This window comes from Scyliorhinus canicula, chromosome 4, assembly GCF_902713615.1.
Source record: "Scyliorhinus canicula chromosome 4, sScyCan1.1, whole genome shotgun sequence".
NCBI lineage: Eukaryota > Metazoa > Chordata > Chondrichthyes > Carcharhiniformes > Scyliorhinidae > Scyliorhinus > Scyliorhinus canicula.
In genome coordinates, this window is record NC_052149.1 from 207,251,437 (window position 1) to 207,273,804 (window position 22,368).

The window sequence follows — 22,368 nt, forward strand, 5'->3', positions numbered from 1 at the left end:
CTTCGGACACTGTCCGTCATTTTTTCGAGTGACCAGCGGCGCGTGTATAACCTGGGCCGTTGCGGGACTCCCCCTCTGAGTCCCTCCCTCGCCTGATGGGCAGCTGGGTCCTCAGGTTGTGTGGTGGGGTCTTGAGCAGCTGCAGATGCTGCTGCTGCTGCCTTCTCCAGGGTCTGGCTGCATCATGTAGCACCAGCACCATTGGGGCAACCTCTGCGTCCAACAGCCCTGCCATAGTAACCAATATCTGTCAGGCATTGGGAGAGGGTGTTAGACCGAAAAACAGAGATGACTTCTATTCCCAGACCCTCCATTCCCCCATTGATTACCCCCCCCCCCCCCACCCACCTCCCTACCCGAACACCCTCCTCACCGTGCCCCAGACCCTGTACCCCGGATCTCCGCTCACAACATTAACGGACTGGACTGTGGCCCCCTCCTCATGGCACTCACCCACCATCCAGCTGTGGACAAGTCCCGGGAGCTGTGTCCCATCCCCTGCGTATTCGGATGTTGGCTGCTGCGTGTGTGGTATTGCCTCCTGCAGTGCTCAGGTACACTGTTCAGGCATCACGGTCTGATTGGGATGCTAGGCAATGACACCCACATGCTACATGGCCCACCCTCCCACGGAGCTCCAGTTGGGTTGTGTGAAGTGCTCACTTAACCATGATTGCCAATTCTCTATGACCAATAGCCTTCAGCCGCACGGCCAAAGGCCTCCGCAGTCAGTGGGGGAGTATGGGTGGTCCGGAGGCGGACAGGCAGTGACAAGGACTGCCCCCCGAATGGTTATACATGATCCATGGGTTGGCATTGTGGTGCAACGAGTGATTGCCAGTAACCTCCCACCCTCCCATGGTGGCTCACCCCTGCGTAGGGTGCTCCAACTGAGGGTCCATCCCCCACCGAGCACAGGGGTAGCAAGCCCAGCGCCCTGGTCTCTTTGCCTGTGAACAAAGATGGCTACTCACCTCCTCGGTTCCCCACAGAAGCCCTTCCGCCAGGTTCACATTTTTCAAAATGAGTACTAAATGGCGCCAGCATGAGCACTTGCTGAGGAGGACTCTGAATGACGTGAGGCCATTGGATAAGGGGTGGCTTTCGTTAATTGTATGTATGGTGAATATATTCACCATAATTGGGCAGCACGGTAGCATGGTGGTTAGCATAAATGCTTCACAGCTCCAGGGTCCCAGGTCCCAGGTTCGATTCCCGGCTGGGTCACTGTCTGTGCGGAGTCTGCACGTCCTCCCCGTGTGTGCGTGGGTTTCCTCCGGGTGCTCCGGTTTCCTCCCACAGTCCAAAGATGTGCGGGTTAGGTGGATTGGCCATGCTAAATTGCCCGTAGTGTTCTAAAAAAGTAAGGTTAAGGGGGGGTTATTGGGTTACGGGTATAGGGTGGATACGTGGGTTTGAGTAGGGTGATCATTGCTCGGCACAACATCGAGGGCCGAAGGGCCTGTTCTGTGCTGTACTGTTCTATGTCTATGTTCTATAATGTATGCATGATACCATAACCTGTAACCTGTGACCTGGAAGTGGTGATATGAACTGCTTCCAGGCACTGTCCTGTAACCCCGGTATGGCTCCGCCTCTGTCTCCGCCCACACCAGGGCCATATATAACCCGGCCTCTTGTGGGCAGCATTCATCTGTACTACTGACTCTGGCTAGGCAAGTTCATGACTAATAAAGCCTACTGTTCACTTGCTCTCTCTGCCTCACTGTGAACAGAAAGTATATCAATTTATTAATCATAGACAGCACTATGAAAGCCGCTCGAAATCCAGATAGGCTTGAACTCGACGCCCGCACGTCCGAAGCCAAGGAAATATTCGAGCACTGGCTCCGATGCTTTGAGACCTACCTCGACTCCTCCACAATGCCTCCGACAAAGACTCTCAAGCTGCGACTCCTCCACGCCCGGGTGAGCCATCGAATCTCTCTAATGATCAAAAAAGCAGCCAGCTAAGAGGCGGCGGTCGCAACTCTAAAGGCACATTTTGTGAAGGCCGTAAAAGAGGTGTTTGCCAGACACCTCCTCACTACTCGCCATCAACGCGCCGGAGAATCGCTGGAAGAGTATCTCGAAACCCTGACTCTACTTGCGAGGAACTGCAGCTACCGAGATGTGACGGCGGAGGAATATATGAACTCACAGATCTGGGATACCGATGTGGCGGTGGTCCATTCGAACTATATCAGGCAGCGCCTGCTGGAAAACAGGACCTCTGACCTCCGGGAAACGGTAAAACTAGCGACCTCACTAGAGGTGGCCTACCAGAACGTCAGCGCATTCCCCGCGGGACTGCCGAACACCTCATGGACACCCTCGTCGCAGCCCCCGTCGGACCCGACTACGTCGCAGGCCTGTGCCGCGCGTCAGCCAGCCCAGCCCGGGGAACTGCAGTGCTACTTCTGTGGCCAGGGCCAACACCCCCGGCAGCGCTGCCCAGCCCGCACAGCGACGTGTAGCGATTGTGGGGAAAAAGGGGCACTTCGCTAGAGTCTGTCTGGGTCCGTCTAAGGCCCAGAAATTGAAAACACACCAGGCCCGACCCATGGACTTGCAGCACCACAGACCCCACAATGCGGCTGCGTGCCTGCCCGGAACGCCCCCGTCAGATGCGTCATCGGCATTGTGCGACTCATGGAGGCCGCCACCTTGGTCGTCGGCCCCAACACCGACCGACACGTGCGACTCATGTGGGCCGTCATCTTGGCCACCGGCCCCGGCACCGCCCGACATGTGCGACCGATGGGGGCGGCCATTTTGGTCACCATCTTCGCCCCAGCCCGACACGTGTGACTCATGGGGGCCGCCATCTTGTGACTCCACCGATCACACAGACTACCCGCAGATGGGCGCAATCACCCTCGACCAGTTGCAGCTAAAACAGCTGAAGAATTCCATGATGGTCGTCAGGGTGAACGGGCACGAGACCCCCTGTCTTTCCGACTCCGGGAGCACAGAGAGCTTTTGTCCACCCCGATACGGTAAGGCGCTGCTCCCTCCACACCTACCCAGCCTCCCGAACAATCTCCCTTGCCTCCGGATCCCATTCGGTTCAGATCCGGGGGTACTGTATCGCCAATCTCGCGATGCAGGGCGCAGAGTACACTCATTTTAAGCTCTATGGCCACCCCCACCTCTGCACCCCCCTGCTGCTCGGATTGGACTTTCAATGTAACCACCGAAGCCTGACCCTACTGTTCGGCGGACCCTTACCCCCCCCCCCCCATGGTGTGCAGCCTTGCGACCCTCAAGGTCTCCCCCCCCCTTCACTCTTTGCGAACCTCACTCCTAACTGTCAGCCCACCGCCACCAGGAGCAGACGTACAGTTCGCTGGACGTGACGTTTATCAAGTCGGAGGTCAGCGACTGTTGAATGAAGAGATCATCGAGGCCAGCAACAACCCCTGGAGAGCACAAGTGGTGGTTGTCCGGACCAGGGAAAAGAATCGGATGGTTGTGGACTACAGCCAGATAATTAACCGATTCACTCGGTGCGTACCCCATACCCCGCATAGCACGGTAGCATTGTGGATAGCACAATCGCTTCACAGCTCCAGGGTCCCAGGTTCGATTCCGGCTTGGATCACTGACTGTGCGGAGTCTGCACATCCTCCCCGTGTCTGCGTGGGTTTCCTCCGGGTGCTCCGGTTTCCTCTCACAGTCCAAAGATGTGCAGGTTAGGTGGATTGGCCATGATAAATTGCCCTTAGTGTCCAAAATTGCCCTTAGTGTTGGGTGGGGTTACTGGGTTATGGGGATAGGGTGGAGGTGTTGACCTTGGGTAGGGTGCTCTTTCCAAGAGCCGATGCAGACTCGATGGGCCGAATGGCCCCCTTCTGCACTGTGAATTCTATGTATAGCGGAAATGGTGAACCAGATCGCGCAGTACCGTGTGTTCTCCATGGTCGATCTGAAGTCGGCCTACCACCAGATCCCAATCCACATGGAATAGCATCAGTACACTACTTTTGAGGCAGCCGGCCGGCTCTTCCACTTCCTCAGAGTCCCCTTCGGCGTCACGAACGGAATTCGATCTTTCAGAGAACGATGGACCGAATGGTGGACCAGTACGGTTCGCGGGCTACATATCCGTACTTGGACAATGTGACGATCTGCCGCCATGACCAGCAGGACCATGATGCCAACATCCAGAGGTTCCTCCAGGCCGCCCAATCCCTCAATCTCACATACAACAAGGAAAAATGCATCTTCCCTACTACCTGACTAGCCATCCTCGGCTATGTCATGGAGAACAGAGTCCTAGGGCCTGACCCTGACTGTATGCGCCCCCTCACCGAATCCCCCCCTCCCCACAGCCTCAAGGCCCAAATATGATGCCTGGGGCTGATCTCCTACTACGCCCAGTGGGTCCCCAACTATGCGGATAAAGGCCGCCCACTTATTCAAATAAGCACTTTCCCCCTGATGGATGAGACCCGCGCGGCCTTCAGCCGCATCAAGGCCGAAAGCACCAAGGCCGCAATGCATGTCGTGGATGAGTCCATCCCCTTTCAGGTAGAGAGTGACACGTCAGACGTCGCACTAGCCACCACACTCAACCAGGCGGGCAGGTCAGTAGCATTTTTCTCTGGGACCCACCACGCTTCCGAAAGGGGCTGGTTTAGCTCACTGGGCTAAATAGCTGGCTTTTAAAGCAGACCAAGGCAGGCCAGCAGCACGGTTCGATTCCCGGACCAGCCTCCCCGGACAGGCGCCGGAATGTGGCGACTAGGGGCTTTTCACAGTAACTTCATTTGAAGCCTACTCGTGACAATAAAGCGATTTTCATTTTTTTTTTTCAATTCGACACCCCTCAGTCGAAAAGGAAGCACAAGCCATAGTGGAAGCCGTGCAGCACTGGAGGCACTATCTAGCCAGTAGGAGGTTCACCCTCATCACCGAACAACGATCGGTAGCCTTCACGTTCGACAATGCACAACGGGGCAAAATAAAAAATGATAAAATCTTGAGGTGGAGGATCAAACACTCCACCTACAACTACGATATCAAGTATTGTCCTGGGAAGATCAACGAGCCCCCAGATGCCCTGTCCTGTGGCACATGCGCCGCGCAAGATGACGGACTTCGGGCTATCCACAATGACCTTTGCCACCCGGGGGTCACCCGGCTTACCCACTTCATTAAGACCCGCAATCTGCCTTTCTCCTCCGAGGAGGTCAAGCCCATGACCAGGGACTGCGCGGAGTGCAAACCACACTTCTACCAACCAGACAAGGCCCACCTGGTAAAGGCCTCTCGGCCCTTTGAGCGCCTAAGTATTGACTTCAAAGGGCCCCTCCCCTCCACCAACCGGAATACATACTTTCTCACCGTCATCAATTAGTACTCCCGCTTCCCTTCGCCGTCCCCTGCCCCGACATGACCTCAGCCACCGTAATAAAGGCCCTGCACAGCATCTTCACACGGTTCGGTTTCCCTGCCTGCGTCCGCAGTGACCGGGCACATCGTTCATGAGTGATGAGCTGCGTCTGTACCTGCTCAACAAAGGCATAGCCTCGGGCCGGACTACGAGCTATAACTCGCAGGGAAACAGGCAGGTGGAGAGGGAGAACGCAACGGTATAGAAGGCCATTCTTCTGGCCCTTAGGTCTAGAAGTCTCCCAATCCCCCTCTGGTAGGAGGTCCTCACTGATGCCCTCCACTCCATCAGATCGCTCCTCTGCATGGCCACGAACGAGAGCCCTCATGATCATTTGTTTATCTTCCCCAGGAAGTCCATCTCCGGGGTCTCGCTTCCATCTTTGTGAAAACTCCGGGACCAGTCCTTCTCTGGAGGCGCATGAGGAGCCATAAGACCGACTCCCTGGTCGAGAGGGTCCAACTGTTCCATGCTAACCCCGAGTATGCTTACCTCACGCACCAGGATGGATGGCAAAACACAGTCTCCCTACGGAACCTGGCGCCAGCTGGTCCCCCGCAACGCGCACCCCATCCGCCTACATCCCCTCCCTCCCCGCCGCCACTCACAGCGCCCCCCTGGGTCTCCTGTATGGTCCCTCGCCGACACTGCTGCCACCCATCACCCCCCACCCTTCCCCCGCACCCCGTCTCCAACACCCCGGACTGAGGCTCAAGCTGCAGACACAACGCCCCTGGAGTCACCACCTGCGACAACTATGCCCGCCTCACCGCCAGAGCTGTGGAGGTCGAAGAGAACGATCCGGCCTCCAGATAGAGTGAATATGTAATGACCCCATGTCACCCCCGCTGGACTTGAATTTTTTTAACAGGGGGTGAATGTGGTGAATGTATTCACCATAATGTATGCATGATACCATAACCTGTAACCTGTGACCTGGAAGTGGTGATATGAACTTCTTCCAGGTACTGTACTATCTGCCAACACCGGGGCCATATCTAAGCCGGCCTTTTGTGGGCGGGATTCTCCTGTACTACTGACACTGGCTAGGCAAGTTCATGACTAATAAAGCCTACTGTTCACTTGCTCTCTCTGCCTCACTGTGAATTGAAGGTACATCAGTATGGAAATAGGCTTTAAGTGGTGACATTGGTTTCTCGTTACACACAGCAAGATCCCAATTTTGCCCACGGGAGTGGGCAAACTATTTGCATCGCAAACTATTTGGCGCCTGGCGCGGTTCCCATTTTTGACCTCTCCCGCTATTCAATGGCCTCATTACACTTGCGCATGAGCGTCACGAGGCCGCAAGATTGTGCCCAAGGTCTCAGAAGCAAAGAACCCACCTCCTAAATTCCAAAAAACATATCCAGCTGGTTGGAATGTTTGGGCCGTCTCCACGCAGCCTATACCTCCAACGCGTTTTAAAATAATTATTTTCATCCCTTGCCAGAAGTTAGTAAACAGAAATCGTAATATTTGTGATAACTGTTCTTTAAAGTTACGAAAAAGTTAGTGTTTCTCTCTCCAGAAGAACAAAAATACATCAGTGTTGGCCAACCAGTTTTTTATTGAAAGAAGAATGTGGTGACATTGGGAGGAGCTCTGGGGGCCGGGTGAAGATGAGATCACCAATTAAAGTGGAAACGATTGAGGTTGAAATGAACTTTGAAATAACTCCAGGCTGTGGTTACGCTCCGCCCCCGAAGGTAAATTGCTGCAGTTTGAGGGAAGTCAGTCAGTCGCTCTCAGTCCTCCCGCTCTCACTAACATGCGGGATTACGATGAAATCACCGCTTTCCTGGGTGAATGGGGACCCTTCCAGAAAATGATCTTCTTCCTTTTGAGCGCCAGCGTCTTTCCCAACGGTTTCTGCGGAATGTCCATAGTTTTTGTCGGGGATGTTCCGGAACATCGCTGTTTAATTCCCGGGAATCTCAATCTGAGTGAAGCGTGGCTGAATCGGACTCTCCCTCTGGAACAAGAAAGAGGCAAACTCCAGCACAGCCAGTGCAGACGGTACCGGTTGGATGTGATCAGGAATCTTTCAGCGACGTTTGCCGACCCAGATTCCATCAATATGTCTGAGGTGGAACAGGAGCCCTGTTTGGATGGTTGGGAGTACAGTAAGGATCAGTACATCTCCACCATCGTCAGCGAGGTAAGTGGCTGAAGGAATAGTCACTACTTTGGCAGTAGTCAGTCTGACAATTTCCTGTGCCTCCAGATTCGCATGGGGTGGGGGTAGATGACCATCCCTATTTAACTCACTCACTTTGGACAGCTCTGCCAGTTGTTTATTGAAAATAAATTTAGAGTACCCAATTATTTTGTTCCAATTAAGGGGCAATTTAGTGTGGCCCACCCTGGACATCTTTGGGTTGTGAGGGTGAAACCCACACAGACATGGGGAGAATGTGGAAACTCCACAAGGACAGTGACCCAGGGCCGGGATCGAACCCGTGTCCTCAGTGCCGCAGGCAGCAGTGCAAACCACTGTGCCACCATGCCACCCTCGTTCTGCCAGTTTTATACTAATTTTACTCTGATAGAATGAGAAGGAAAAGACTGCTTCTAACTTCAGAGTAAAAATTTAAAAAACCCAGACCTGGCCCGCACAGGCCTCCCACAACCCCAACGTCCCAGGGGAACCCCAATCCTTCCCCAATGATAATTGTGTAATAATCACTTATTGTCACAAGTAGGCTTCAATGAAGTTACTGTGAAAAGCCCCTAGTTGCCACATTCCAGCACCTTTTCATGGAGGCCGGCACGGGATTTGAACCCGCACTGTCACCTTGTTCTGCATTATAAACCAGCTGTTTAGCCCACTGTGCTAAACCAGCTCTGTCAATAATAATCGCCTAATGCCATAAGTAGGTTTCAATGAAGTTACTGTGAAAAGCCCCTAGTCGCCAGATTTTGGTGCCTGTTCGGGGAGGCCGGTATGGGAATTGAACCCGCGCTGCTGGTCTTGCTCTGCATTACAAGCCAACTGTCTAGGCCACTGTGCTAAACCGGCCCCACTCCGCTCGATGCACATGATACCACACAGGACCCTCCACACCCAACCTGACCCAAACATCCCCCGATAGCCCCTCACCTGGTTTATTTGACCGTCGGAACACCCCTTGACTCAACCCCCTGACCCTAACGACAACCCTTGTGACCCGATCCCCAACACGTCCACCACAACCCAAACTCCCCAACTCAACCCATCCCCTGACCTGAATGATGCCTCGCCCTGACCCAACCCCCCCACTGACCTAACAAACCCCCTCCTCCCCCACCAGGAGACCCAGAGGACCATAAGACAAGAGCAAAAGTGTGACATTTGGCTATTGAGGCAGCATGGTGGCACTCTGGTTAGCACTGCTGCATCAGAGTATTAGAGTCCTGGGTTTGATTCTGACCGCGGGTGACTGTCTGGGTGGAGTTTGTACATTCGACCCGTGTCTGTGTGGGTTTCTTCCGGGTGCTCCAGTTTCCTCCTCCATGTCCCGAAAGACGTGATTGTTAGATGAATTGGACATTCTGAATTCTCCCTCATGTACCCGAACAGGCGCCGGAGTGTGGCGACTGGAGGATTTTCACAGTAACTTCATTGCCTACCTGTGACACTAATAAAGATTATTCTTATTTTTGTAACTACTTCGTTTATTGTCCTAGGATGCAACCCATCAGGTCCTGGGGATTTCTCAGACTTTCACCCCACTAGCTTACCTAGTAATTTTTCTCTTGTGATAATTGTATTTGTTTCCTCCCTGACCTCTGACACTTGATTATTTAGTGTTATTGGAATGTTATTCGTGTCTTCCAACCTGAGAAGACTGACACAAGTATTTATTTAACTCCTCTGCCATATCCTGGTTCCGCATTATTTTCTTTCCAGTCTCATTCTTCAATGAATCTCTTCAATGAACCTATGTTCGCTTTGGCCTCTCTATTCCTTTTGATACGTTTAAAGAAGCTCTTACTGAATGTTTTTATATTATTTGCTAGTTTCCTCTCATAGTTTATCTTCTCTCTCTTTATTATGTTTTTGGCCATCTTTTGTTTATTTTTTTGCAACCTTCCCAATCGTCTGGTTTACCACTAATCTTGACCACATTATATGTTTTTTACATTCAGTTTAATGCTATCTTTAACTTCCTTGGTTAATCTTGGCTGCTTTATCCTCTTCGAGAATCCTTTTTCCTCACTGGGATATATCTTTACCGTGAGTCATAAATTATTTTCATAAATGTCTGCCATTGCTGATCAACCGTATTTTCTGCTAAACTCCTTTCCCACTCCACTCCAGCCAATGCTGCCCTCATTCATTTGTAACTACCCTTATTTAAGTCCAGCACAGTTATTCCTCACACCCAAACTGAATGCTAAATTGTACCATGTATGGTCACTGTTTCCTAGTGCATCATTTAGTCTGAGATTGTTTGTTAAACTTGTCTGGGTGCACATTGCCAGAATCAGCCTGATCCCTGGTTGGGTCCACAACATAATGTTCTGGGAAATGCTCGATGAATTATTCCTCATGACTACCTCCTCCAATTAGATTTTTCCAGTCCACATGAAGATTAAAGTCACCTGTGATTAAAGTACTGTTTTTTAACATGCCTTCATTATCTCCAGATTTATACTCGTCTTACAGTATAGCTGCTATTTGAGGGCCTATACACTGCTCCCACCAGTATCTGCTTCCTTTTGTTATTTCTCACCTTCGTCCATATGGATTTCACATTTTCTGACAAAAATCCTTTCTTACTCTTGTATTCTTCCATCTCGAACTAACAAAGGTACCCACAATCCTCTCCTTTTTGCCGTTCCTTATAATAAGTCACATATCCCATAATATTTAATTCTCAGCTTTGATCTCTGTTATAACCTGCCTGCTTACCACTGGCTGGGGACTAATGACAATCCCACAATCCTATGGGAGTATGAGCTTCCCCAATAAGGGGGGGGGGGGGGGGGGGGGGGGGGAGAAATCATTAGCAGACTCCCTGCATAAATAGAGCTGGCCAGTTTAGAACCAGCAGAGAGAGGAGTGAGCAGCAAGGGAAGTTGCTGCTGCTGTTTTGTAGATACATGTTATTGTAAATAAATGTTATTTCTTTGTATCCTTAAAACTCGTGCTGGATTCTTCGTGGCCCTCACAAAAATCTCCTTGTAACCATGCCTCCGTATTGGCTTTAAGATCATGCTTCTCACCTTCTGCTCACCAATTGTCATCACTGTCACTCACACTGTTCCGCCAAAAAGACAAGTTTGCCTTCTAGGTGACATCTATGATCAAAGCACTGGCACATTATCGCCTTCAACATCATCCGATCCAGAGACTAAAAGGATGTCCTCATCACCAAAGCAAAGAACAGTGTAGATGACTTCTGGATAAACCACCGGCTCATCCGCTCCTCTATGTCCATCAAACTCCACCAGAAGCAGTGGAAGATGAAGAAATAGCTAAGAAAAAAGATTGACGTTGAGCAACTTCAAGACAGAACAATCTTCGGATTGTGGGGCTGCTGGAAGGGCTAAAAGGCCAGAGAGCAACAGAACACTTTGGCAGAATGTTTGCAAAGCTGTTGGGTGAAGAAGAGAAGGTTATCCCTTTTGAGCTCGACAATGCCCACCCATCACTTCGCCTGAAACTACAGGTGAACCAAACACTGAGAGCAGTGATCATTTACTTCAGCAGGTATCAGGCTAAGGAACGAGTATTACAATAGGTGAAGCTGAAACGGGAGGCGAGATTGGAAGGCAAAGCCATTCGCATCGATCAAGATGTGACAATGGAATTGATGAAATAATGTATGGCTTTCAAAAAGGCGAAAGCAGCACTCTATAAAAGGAACAATCCGGAATGGCCCACCCGGCAAGATTATAAGTGACATACAACTCCAAGGAACTTTTTATTTGATTCTGTAGAGATGGCGGAAGCATTTGTAAGGACTGAAGGCCTGGGACTGGATTAAATCTTTACGGCTCTGATATTACGATTAGATTGGATTGGTTTGGAGGTGATGGGATATTGTGTTATAGTTATCCCCCTTTATATGCGGTTTTGCCGTTTATTAACATATTTGGTCAGTTGTATTATATTAGGATTATATAGAAATGTTTAGGAAAGAACTAGGATAGGAAATTTGGAGAAGGGGGAGAAAACAATTAAAAAACAGAAGTAGGGAGAAGGGCAATGTGAAGTGCCTTATGTTTAAGACGTTAATGAAGAGGGCATTAAAGGGAGTAAGCTGGAACTGGCTTGTGAACGGAAGCACGGTGAGGGGAATTACTGTGGCGGGTCGAACCTTCTAAAACAGGATTCGGCCAGCCTAGGAGGAGTGAATGAATGGGGAATAGGGATAAGGATGAGGAAAGCAGTTTCACGAGTAAATATCTGGGGGATTTATGGGGGTTTGTGGAAAGCTGGCTGATGGAGGTAAGGGATAAGCATCGGGCCCATGCAGCGGGTGAGGCCACATGTTATAAAAATGAGATAAGGAATTTAAAATTTTGGCGGAGAGACAGACATGCCCCTCAGAAGGGTGATGATTGAACAGAAAGAGATGGGGGTGAGAGATCCCTGATCCGGTTGGTGACAGAAGGGGACTGGGAGGGCTGATGAAAAGGACAAGTGTCCTCTCAAATCTGAAGAGTATGAAAGTTGATGTGGTGCTGTTACAGGAGACTCATTTGAGGGTAAAGAATCAGTTATGACTCCAAAACTCAGGTTTTAATAGCAGAGGGGTGCTAATATTGGTCAGCAAAAGGGTTAGGTTCCAGATGAAGAAAGTAATAGTGGAATCAAGGGGCTTGACTTCATCGTCAAAAGGTACATTGGAGGCAAGATCGGTAGTACTGGTCAATATATAGGGCGCGATTCTCCGCACTCACGCCGGTTTGGAGAATAGCGGGCCGCGGAAATATTCACAGCAACGCTGGCCCCGCACAAACTACACGTCGGGATTCCCGGCAAAGGCCTCGAACGCGCCCCCGACACGACCAGAATCGCTACTTATTGGCCCCCCGCTATTCCCTGGCCCGGATGGGCTGAAGTCCCGACGTCATCACGCACTGTTTTCACGCCGGCCAACACACCTACTTTTCAAGTTCGTCAACCAGTCGTGCTGGCTGATGAGAGCTTCGAGGAGGTGAGCGCACCGCTCAGCGCACCGCTCAGCGCACTACTGGAGTCTGGCCACAACGGGGAAGGCATCCCCGAAAACGGGAGGGGGGTCCAGAGTGGGGGGGAGTGGGGGAGATGGAGGGGGGAGTTGGGGAGACGGAGGGGGGAGTGGGGGAGATGGCGGGGGAGTGGGGGAGACTGAGGAGGGGAGTGGGAGTGGGGGGGGGTAGGGAGAGAGTGAGCGAGTGACCCGTCCAATCCCGGTTACAAAATGTCTGCCATCCTGCCATGGCGTGCCGGTCACGAAGACACGGCTGCAGTTTGCCCTGTGGCTTACGGACACAGGCCACTGACGCACCGGTGAAGAGGACGTAGTTAACTGCCCGTTGGATGCAGAAAGTGACCAGGGGTTAGGCTGCCCGCGTGTCAGCAGCACGACCAGGCCACTGGGACACACAGATATCCTGTGGCAGGCGGCTGCCGAGGTGTCGACTAACCTCCGTCTAACATGTCCCGCTTCTCTGCCCCCCACCACCCTTCTGTAGGTTAGCACAATGTCTGTGAACAGAACGGCTATGTTCTGCGCAGTGGTTGGGGCTGCTGCACTGCATTTGGAGATGCAGCAGCATCCACAGCCACAACCCGCAGTGGATGCAGGGCCAGCTGCAGCAGCAGAGGGAAGGGCCGAGGAGTTGCCAGTCGTCGAGCAGCATGGGGGGGAGGAGGGGGAGGAGGAAAGAGTGAGGGTGCAGCCACGGCGCCAGAGGCGACGACCAAGGCCGAGGGTGTACCGTGCCCGGATCTCTTTCCTTACAATGACGGACATCACCTGCAGGAGGAGCAGCTGAGAAGGCGGACAGTGATACATATCTGTCACCTCGTGGCGCACCTCACCCCACATGGAAGGGGGAAGGACACGCGATCCCGGTTGCCATCAAGGTGACGGTCGCTCTTAACTTCTATGCGACCGGCTCCTTCCAGTCTCCGAGCGGGAACCTCTCCGGGATCTCCCAGTCATCGGTCCACAGGTGTATCCGGGATGTGACCGACGCCCTCTATGCCATCGCCGATCGCTACATCACCTTTCCCGAGAACCGAGCAACTCAAGACTCACGAGCTCGTGGATTTGCCAGCGTGGCTGGGATACCGATGGTGCAGGGGGCAATCGATTATGTTCACGTCCCCATGCGCCCGCCTGCAGGGGACAGGGAGGTGTTCACAAACAGGAGGGGGACATACTCCATGAATATCCAGGTGGTATGCGACCCCCACATGAGGATCATGAACGTCTGTGCAAGGTTCCCAGGGAGTGTGCATGACCCCTACATACTGGCGCAGTCGTACATCCCTGCGATGTTTGAGGGGCGTCCCCCCCCCCCCCCCCCCCCGGCTGAGGGGCTGGTTGCTAGGCGACAGGGGTTATCCGCTGAGGTCTTGGCTGATGACGCCTATACGGAGGCCTCAGACCAACGCGGAAACACGGGCCCATGCAGCATCCAGGGGTGTGGTGGAGCGCTGCCTTGGCCTCCTGAAGATGAGATTCTGGTGCCTGGACCGCTCCGGAGGGGCCCTGCAGTACCAGCCCGACAGGGTCGCTCGCATTGTTGTGGTCTGCTGTGCGCTGCACAACATCGCGATGCAGAGGGGAGATGACCTGCTGCAGGAGGCGGAGGGAGAAGCCAGTGGCAGTGGTGCCAGCACAGAGGAGGAGGAGGAGGAGGAGAGGGAGGAGGAGGAGGAGGAGGAGGAGGCTGGCGGAGTGGCGGGCGCAGCACGCAGACACGACCCAGGTGCTGGTGATGTCCAGGAGGCGGCACGGCGGACCCGGCGAGGACGGCGGGCACGCGACGCCTTGGTGGCAGCACGGTTCACGCGTCGCATGCGACGTCCCCACTGAACACCAAACCACCACCTGCTTCGCTAGTCGTGCAGAGGGTCAACCCACAACTGCCACCACCACAACCCCCCCCACCCCCTCTCAGTGTACACTGCTCCACTCCGACATCACCCTTATCACTGGGTCCAGGCGGTATGGTACAACATTGATGGCTGTGTCAGCGGGTGTGATCAGTGCCATGTGGAATGATGACAGCCCGCTCTGCGAAGAGCTGTGAGGTCAGAATCGTTAGAGAGAGTCTGCCCCATGGCAATAGCTGAACCATCCACCTTGGTGGCCGCTGAGATCGTCACGGACACTCTAGCGTTTCCTGGGGCGACTCAGCCTTGATGGGCCAGGCTGCTCTGCGGGCGTCTCGGGTGACGTTGTGCCACCCTGCTCTGCCTGTTGCCCACCCGATGCACCAGGGATGGGACCAGCGCCGGCCCTAGGGTTGCTGGCGCCCCGGGCAAGCTGAACTTCGGCGCCCTTCGGGGGGGCGGGGGGGGCAGAGGCGGTGGGGCGGGGGGGCGGTGGGGGAGGGCCGGAGGGGGGGGGGGGGGGCGGAGGGGGCCCGAGGGGCGGGGGGGGCGGAGTGACCTGGTACATGATCGGGACCCACCGATCGGCGGGCCGGTCTCTCTGTTGGCGGGCCTCCTTTCTTCCACCGGCGAGCCTGGATCCATCCGCCATGTTTGTGCGGGACGGCCTGGGGGAGGGCGGCCACCGCGCATGCGCTGGCGGCGCATGCGCGGGTCCTGAGTCTTTTACGCGGTGCCGGGTCTCTGACGGCGGTCACGCACTCCTTGATGGCGCCCCCTAGCACATGGCGCCCCGGGCGACTGCCCGAGTTGCCGGTACCTTGAGCCGGCCCTGGATGGGACGGGGGGAGGCCGAGAATTCCGGGACGTCCCGTGACGGAGTTGATGGGACGGGCCCCGAAACCTCCTCCTCCCTCAGGGAGCCCGGTGGCCCCCGGGCATCACTTTGGGACAGAGGTGCGAGCGGGGAGATGCCCCATCGCGTCACCGACACCTGGCGCTGCCAGTCCTGGAGGCCTGCAACAGTATCCACCAGGATCCGAAGGTTTGCAGAGACAGAGTCCAGGGAGTTAGACATTCCCTCTAGGGACTGTGCGATCTCAACCTGTGAGTGCACGACACCATCCAGCACATGTGTCATGCGGTTGATGCTCTCCGCGACTGACTGCTGGGACTGTGCCATCGACTTCTGGGACTGTGCCATCGACTTCTGTGACTGTGCCATGGCGTGCTGCGACTGGGCCATGACCTGCTGAGACTCGGCCAAGGCCCGCAGCGCGCCGGCAATGTCGTTTTGGCTCTGGCGCATTGCTGCCTGTTAGAGGGCAACCCTGTCCAGGGCCGAGGATGACGCGTGCACATTAAGCCCAACGCCTTGCTTCACCTGACCCATGGCCCAAACCGTTTCACCCATTGCCTCCACCGCGGATGCCACCCGTGCGGTGTCGGGCTGGGTTGCTGCCATGAGCGGCACCACTCCCTGCTCGTGGATGAGGTTCGACTCCTCTAACAACGTCTGCAGAGTCTGAAAGACAACCCTCATCCCGTCATTGTGTCCCCGGGTTTCTTGATGCATCGGCTGTGCGGGTGGGTTGAGAAAGTCCAGGAACTCGGAAAACGTCTGGGAGCCAGCTGCATGCTGGGCCTGGCCTGCCCTCTGCCAGTCCGGGCTCTCGGCTGCTCCGACCTCCACCTGCTGTACCTGCTCAGCTGTGATGTGCGACCCAGACTGTGACCAAGGAGCCTCATCACTAAATAGGCCCACCGGGGTGAGTGTCTCTGGGATGGTGGATGGTGCGGGAGATAGCTGTGCCGCAAGCTCGAGGTCGTCTTGGGTGGACGCCTCCTCAATGTCATCGGCCCGCTGAGAGGCCGCAGGGCGTTCGCGGGCCATTTCTCTATCTTGCGGTGTCGCCGCCCTCTGGGCGTCCTGCTCCACAGATTCGGTTGGGGAGGATGGGACTCCCTGCTGATCAGGCACCCTCTGTCGTGCAGCCCCGGGTGAGGTGGGGGCAGATGCCTGTGTCCGTCTGGAGCCAGACGGCCCTGGTCGTTCGGCATCACGTCCTAGAGAAGAGAATGAAACGGGTTATTTAGATTCGCTCGGCAGGGCGCTGGACGGTCCCAGTGGGCAGGGTGTGTGAAGGGACAGAGGATGGGGGAGGTATCCCAGTGGGCAGGGTGTGTAAAGGGACAGAGGATGGGGGAGGTATCCCAGTGGGCTGGGTGTGTGAAGGGACAGAGGATGGGGGATGTGTCCCAGTGGGCAGGGTGTGTGAAGGGACAGAGGATGGGGGAGGGGGGGTGTTTGTCATGCAGGGTTGTCTCACTTGTTGCAGCTCCGCCAACCTCGCATTGCGCGATCTCCCGAGTGGCAGATCCGCCAACAAGGTCCAGGGCCCTCTGCTCAAACGTGTGTGAGGGGCCGCAGGATGGGCGAACCCCCTCCCGTCTTGTTCCGCACACAGGTGTTGTGAGCGGTCTTGTCCTGTTGGGGGAGGGGGCATAGGTAGATCATTACAATACGGCAGGTATCAGCAGTCCATTCAGATACTGGCACAGTTTCGGGTTAAGTTGTAATAAGACCATTGCATCTCTCCACGTGGCCAGAGCGCTGGGTCCGTGACAACTTTGTGAACCACCCTCAACTCACTCTGCCCCAATCCCCCTCCACCCCCCGTGCCAGGGGGGGGAGGTGGGTGGTTAAGTAAAGGGGGGGGGAGAGGGATGGTTGTGACCCGGGGGCACCCTCTTGGCACTTACCCTGGCAGCCCTGGTGAGGTCGTGCATCTTCTTCCGACATTGGTCAGCTGAGCGAGGGGTCTGCCCCACAGCACTGACGGCAGCAGCAACCTCACGCCAGGCCTGGCGCACCTCGCTGGCAGGGTGGCGATGCCCTCTACGCGGGCAGATGATGCCCCTCCTCTGCTCGATGGATACGGGCAGCAGCTCAACATCAGCCTCCACGAATCGCGGGGCTGCTCTCCTCAGCTCCGACATCCTGGCATAGTTTCTGTGCTCGCCCGCGCCTTTTTACGGCATCGGGCGGCGTCACATGGGCGTGTTTGTAGCGTCGCCGCGTTCCTGCGTCATCGCGCACGTGATTGACGCGGCTCTGTTCCTAGCCCATTTCCCGGACGTGAATACCTCGGGAAATTGGCCGTGTCGGGCCGTCGCAAAACTCGGCCGTTTTCACGGGCAACTTCGCGATTTTCCGCGGGTGCGGAGAATCGCGCCCATATTCTTTGAACTGGGACGATGTAAGATTTATGAAAAGGCCGGTGGCAGCCATTCCAAGTCTAGGTGGGGATTTAAACTGTACTGAACCCAAAGTTAGATCATTCAAAGTCACAGATATTTACTCCTTCAGGTGTGGTGAAAGTTTGGCAGCTTTTATTTATTTATTGTTTTCTTAAAATTAATTTTTTCTCCAATTAAGGGGCAATTTAACGTGGCCAATCCACCTAACCTGCACACTTTGTGGGGGCGAAACCCATGCAGACGCGGGGAGAATGTGCAAACTCCACACAGACAGTGACCCAGGGCCGGGATTTGAACCCGGGTCCTCAGCATCATAGGCGGCAATGCTAACCACTTTGCCACCATGCTGCCCTGTTTAGCAGCATTAATGAAGGAGGTGGGGTGTGAAGGCCCGGAGGACTCCTTCTTCTCCCCAGTGCACATTGTATATTCAAGGATTGATTTTTTTTTCATCATAGGGAGGGCACTACTACTGGGGTTGAGAAAAGCGGACTATTCCACAATCATTATTTTGGACCATGCCCTACACTTGGTAGAAGTAATCTTGGAGAAGGGGCCAATTCAAAGACCGGCTTTTGGCTGATGGATGTGGGATTGTTGGCGGATTTGAGCTGTTGCGAAAGGATAAGTTATCGATGAATATATTATGCATAATAATAATGGGGAAGTCTCACCTTCAGTGGTTTGGGAAGCTCTTAAGGCAGTAATGCAGGGGAAATAATCTCATACAATGCACAGGTGCACAGAGAAATGAGGAACACCCGCGGCTAGTGGATGAAATTTGATTTACTATCGACTAGGAAAGCGGTACGCCAGTTACGATGGGCTGGAGGGATGGTGTATGAATATGGGGACACGGCTAGTCGGATCTTGACAGGTCAATTTAGGCATCAGGCAGCCTCAAGGGGGATTATACAGGTCCGGGATGAAACAGGGAGGTTGGTGTCGGCACCGGATCAGGCGAATAAGGTGTTCGAGAAGTTTTAAAGGAGTTTGTATAGATCAAAGACCCTGGGGGATGAGAGCAATATGAAAAAGTTCTTTAAGGAATTTAAATTTCCAATTCTAGATGAAGAAGATAAGGCTGGATTGGAGGGACCTATAGGGATGGAGGAAATACAGACTGCAATGGGGAAGGTGCAGATGGGGGAGGCAGCAAGGCAGCAGGGCCAGATGGATTCCCGGTGACGCTCTACAAGGAATTAACGGATAAACTGGCTCAACTGCTGGTAATAATGTTTGAAGATGCAATGAAAAGGCAGGTGCTCCCAGAGATGATGTGGCAAGCTTCAATTTCACTATTGTTGAAGAAATATAAAGATCCAATGGAGTGTGGGTCATGTTGGTTGGTATTGTTATGAAAGGTAGACGTTTAAACATTTGCTCTTAAATTACAGAAGTGCCAGCAATGGATAGTGGGGGAAGACCAGAAGGGATCCAGAAAGAGGAGACTGTTAGCTTTGAATGTACAATGATTGTTAAACGAGGTTTTGATTTAAGCAGTGGGGAAGGAGCAAGAGGTGATAGGGGCATTAGATGCAGAGAAGGCATTCGGTAGAGTTGAATGGAAGCATTTGTTGTGATGTTGGAACAGTTTGGAATTGGACCTAAACTCTCAGCATAGGCCAAATTACTGTATAGCTCTTTCAAAGAGCTGGCAAGTGGTTTAAAATGTAAGTTCTACCACTGCATTATTACTGGGTAGTGAATGCTGAGAATGTTCGGTGCTGGGGTAGGGAACCAGATACGATGTGAGTGCGGATGGTGGAAGGGGCAAATAAGGGGACGGGGCTATAGGCGCTGGAATAATCAGGACTCTGATTGGTGCTGGAAAAACAGTCAACGTGTCCAGACAACACTATAATCTTTATTAGTGTTACAAGTAGGCTTACATTAACACTGCAGTGAAGTTACTTTAAAAATCCCCTAGTCGCTGTCATAATATACATCTATGCATATAATGGAGTGCAGACAGGCAGTGATTGACACACAGGATGACCAGTAAGCACACAGAACAGAGTAGCCAATCACCAGACAGGACACGACCACTATAAAGCCAGAGAGCACCAGTTTTCCCACTCTCTCGGGACCAAGCCTCTGAGACAAGCAGAACACATGAGCTAGCCAGTGCAAACACCATGTGGTAGCTAGTAAACCTGGTCAGGCTAGTGTCAGGTCTCCATTCAAGTCAGCATAGTGTCAACCCACAGTTGAACATGTATAATAGTTTAGATGTTAAATAAAATCGTGTTGCATCTTATCAAGTGTTGGAAGCGTGTCTCTCGCTACTCTGCATCAAGTGCAGTCCACATCGACCCAGCCAGCCCAACACATCAGTCGCCACAGTATAGCACCTGTTCGGGTAAACCGAGAGAGACTTCAGAATGTCCAATTCACCTGACAGCATGGGCGCGATTCTCCGCACTCACGAAGAGGCGGAGAATAGCGGGCGGTGCAAATTTTTACGGCGACGCTGGTCTGACGCCCTCCCGCTATTCTCTGAACCCCGCAAAATCTCCGAGTCGCCATTCCCGCCAAACGCCTCTATTACGCCCCCGACACGACCAGAATCGCTACTAATTGCCCCCCCCCGCTATTCACCGGCCCGAATGGGCCGAAGTCCCGACTTAATCGCGCACTGTTTACACGGCGTGAAACACACCTGCTTTTTAAGTTCGTCAACCAGTCGTGCTGGCTGACGACTGCTTCCAGGAGGTTAGCGCACCGCTCAGCGCACCGCTCAGCGCACCGCTCGAGTCTGGCCACAACGGGGAAGGCATCCCTGAGAACGGGAGGGGGGGTGTGGGGGAGATGGAGAGGGCAGTGGGGGAGACGGAGTGGGGGAGACGGAGGAGGGAGTGGGGGAGACGGGGGAGAGTGGGGGAGACGGAGGGGGAGATGGAGGGGGAGTGGGGGAGACGGAGGGGGAGATGGAGAGGGCAGTGGGGGAGACGGAGGGGGGAGTGGGGGAGACGGAGGGGGGAGACGGAGGGGGGAGTGGGGGAGACGGAGGGGGGAGTGGGGGAGATGGAGGGAGGGAGTGGGGGAGACGGAGGGGGAGATGGAGAGGGCAGTGGGGGAGACGGAGGGGGGAGTGGGGGAGACGGAGGGGGGAGTGGGGGAGAGTGGGGGAGATGGAGGGGGGAGTGGGGAGATGGAGGGGGGAGTGGGGGAGATGGAGGGGGGGAGTGGGAGTGGGGGGGGGTTTAGGTAGAGAGTGAGCGAGTGAGCCGTCCAACCCCGTAACAAAATGTCTGCCACCATGCCACGGTTGGGCCGGTCACAAGGACAAGGCCGCTGTTTCCCCTGTGGCTTACGGACACAGGCCACTGACGCACCCGTGAGGAGGACATAGTTTACTGGCCGTTGGATGCAGAAAGTGACCAGGGGTTAGGCTGCCCGCGTGTCAGCAGTGCGTCCAGGCCACCGGGACACACAGGTATCCCGTGGCTGGCGGCTGCCGAGTTGTCGACTAACCTCCGTCTAACATGTCCAGTTTCTCTGCCCCAACCACCCTTCTATAGGTTAGCACATTGTCTGTGAACAGAACGGCTATGTTCTGCGCAGTTGTTGGGGCCGCTGCACTGCATTTGGCGATGCAGCAGCATCCACACCCATAACCCACAGTGGATGCAGGGCCAACTGCAGCAGCAGAGGGAAGGGCCGAGGAGTTCCCAGTCGTCGAGCAGCATGGTGAGGAGGAGGAGGAGGAGGAAGAGGAGAGAGTGAGGGTGCAGCCACGGCGCCAGAGGCGACGACCAAGGCCGAGGGTGTATCGTGTCCGGGTCTCTTTCCTAACAATGACGGACATCACCTGCAGGAGGAGACTCCGGCTGCGTAGGCGGACCGTGATACATATCTGTCACCTCGTGGCGCACCTCGCCCCACGTGGAACGGGGGGAGGACACGCGATCCCGGTTGCCATCAAGGTGACGGTCGCTCTTAACTTCTATGCGACCGGCTCCTTCCAGTCTCCGAGCGGGTTCCTCTCCGGGATCTCCCAGTCATCGGTGCACAGGTGTATCCGGGATGTGACCGACGCCCTCTATGCCATCGCCGATCGCTACATCACCTTTCCCGAGGACCAAGCAAGTCAAGACTCACGAGCTCGTGGATTTGCCAGCGTGGCCGGGATACCGAGGGTGCAGGGGGCAATCGATTGTTGCCACGTCCCCATGCGCCCGCCTGCAAGGGACAGGGACGTGTTCACAAACAGAAGGGGGACATACTCCATGAATATCCAGGTGGTATGCGACCCCCACATGAGGATCATGAATGTCTGTGCAAGGTTCCCAGGGAGTGTGCATGACTCCTACATACTGGCGCAGTCGTTCATCCCTGCGATGTTTGAGGGACGTCGCCCCCCGGCTGAGGGGCTGGTTGCTAGGCGACAGGGGTTATCCGCTGAGGTCTTGGTTGATGACGCCTATACGGAGGCCTCAGACCAATGCGGAAACACGATACAAGAAGACCCAGCAGCAACCAGGGGTGTGGTGGAGCGCTGCCTTGGCCTCCTGAAGATGAGATTCAGGTGCCTGGACCGCTCCGGAGGGGCCCTGCAGTACCAGGCCGACAGGGTCGCTCGCATTGTTGTGGTCTGCTGTGCGCTGCACAACATCGCGATGCAGAGGGGAGATGACCTGCTGCAGGAGGCGGAGGGAGAAGC

General features: G+C 54.4%; 1 protein-coding gene across 3 annotated transcripts in view; it reads left to right on the plus strand.

The window, feature by feature from the left end:
- The first annotated feature begins 7,087 nt into the window (after nucleotides 1-7,087).
- LOC119965338 (solute carrier family 22 member 5-like) overlaps nucleotides 7,088-22,368 on the plus strand; it is a 146,454-nt gene continuing 131,173 nt past the window's right edge. The window contains exon 1 of one of the 3 annotated variants that reach the window (XM_038795966.1): nucleotides 7,088-7,559. In XM_038795966.1, the coding sequence (XP_038651894.1) occupies nucleotides 7,170-7,559 (390 nt within the window). In that variant the 5' untranslated portion in view covers nucleotides 7,088-7,169. The remainder of the gene's footprint in view (nucleotides 7,560-22,368) is intronic. The other 2 variants (XM_038795964.1, XM_038795963.1) reach the window with 2 other exon arrangements.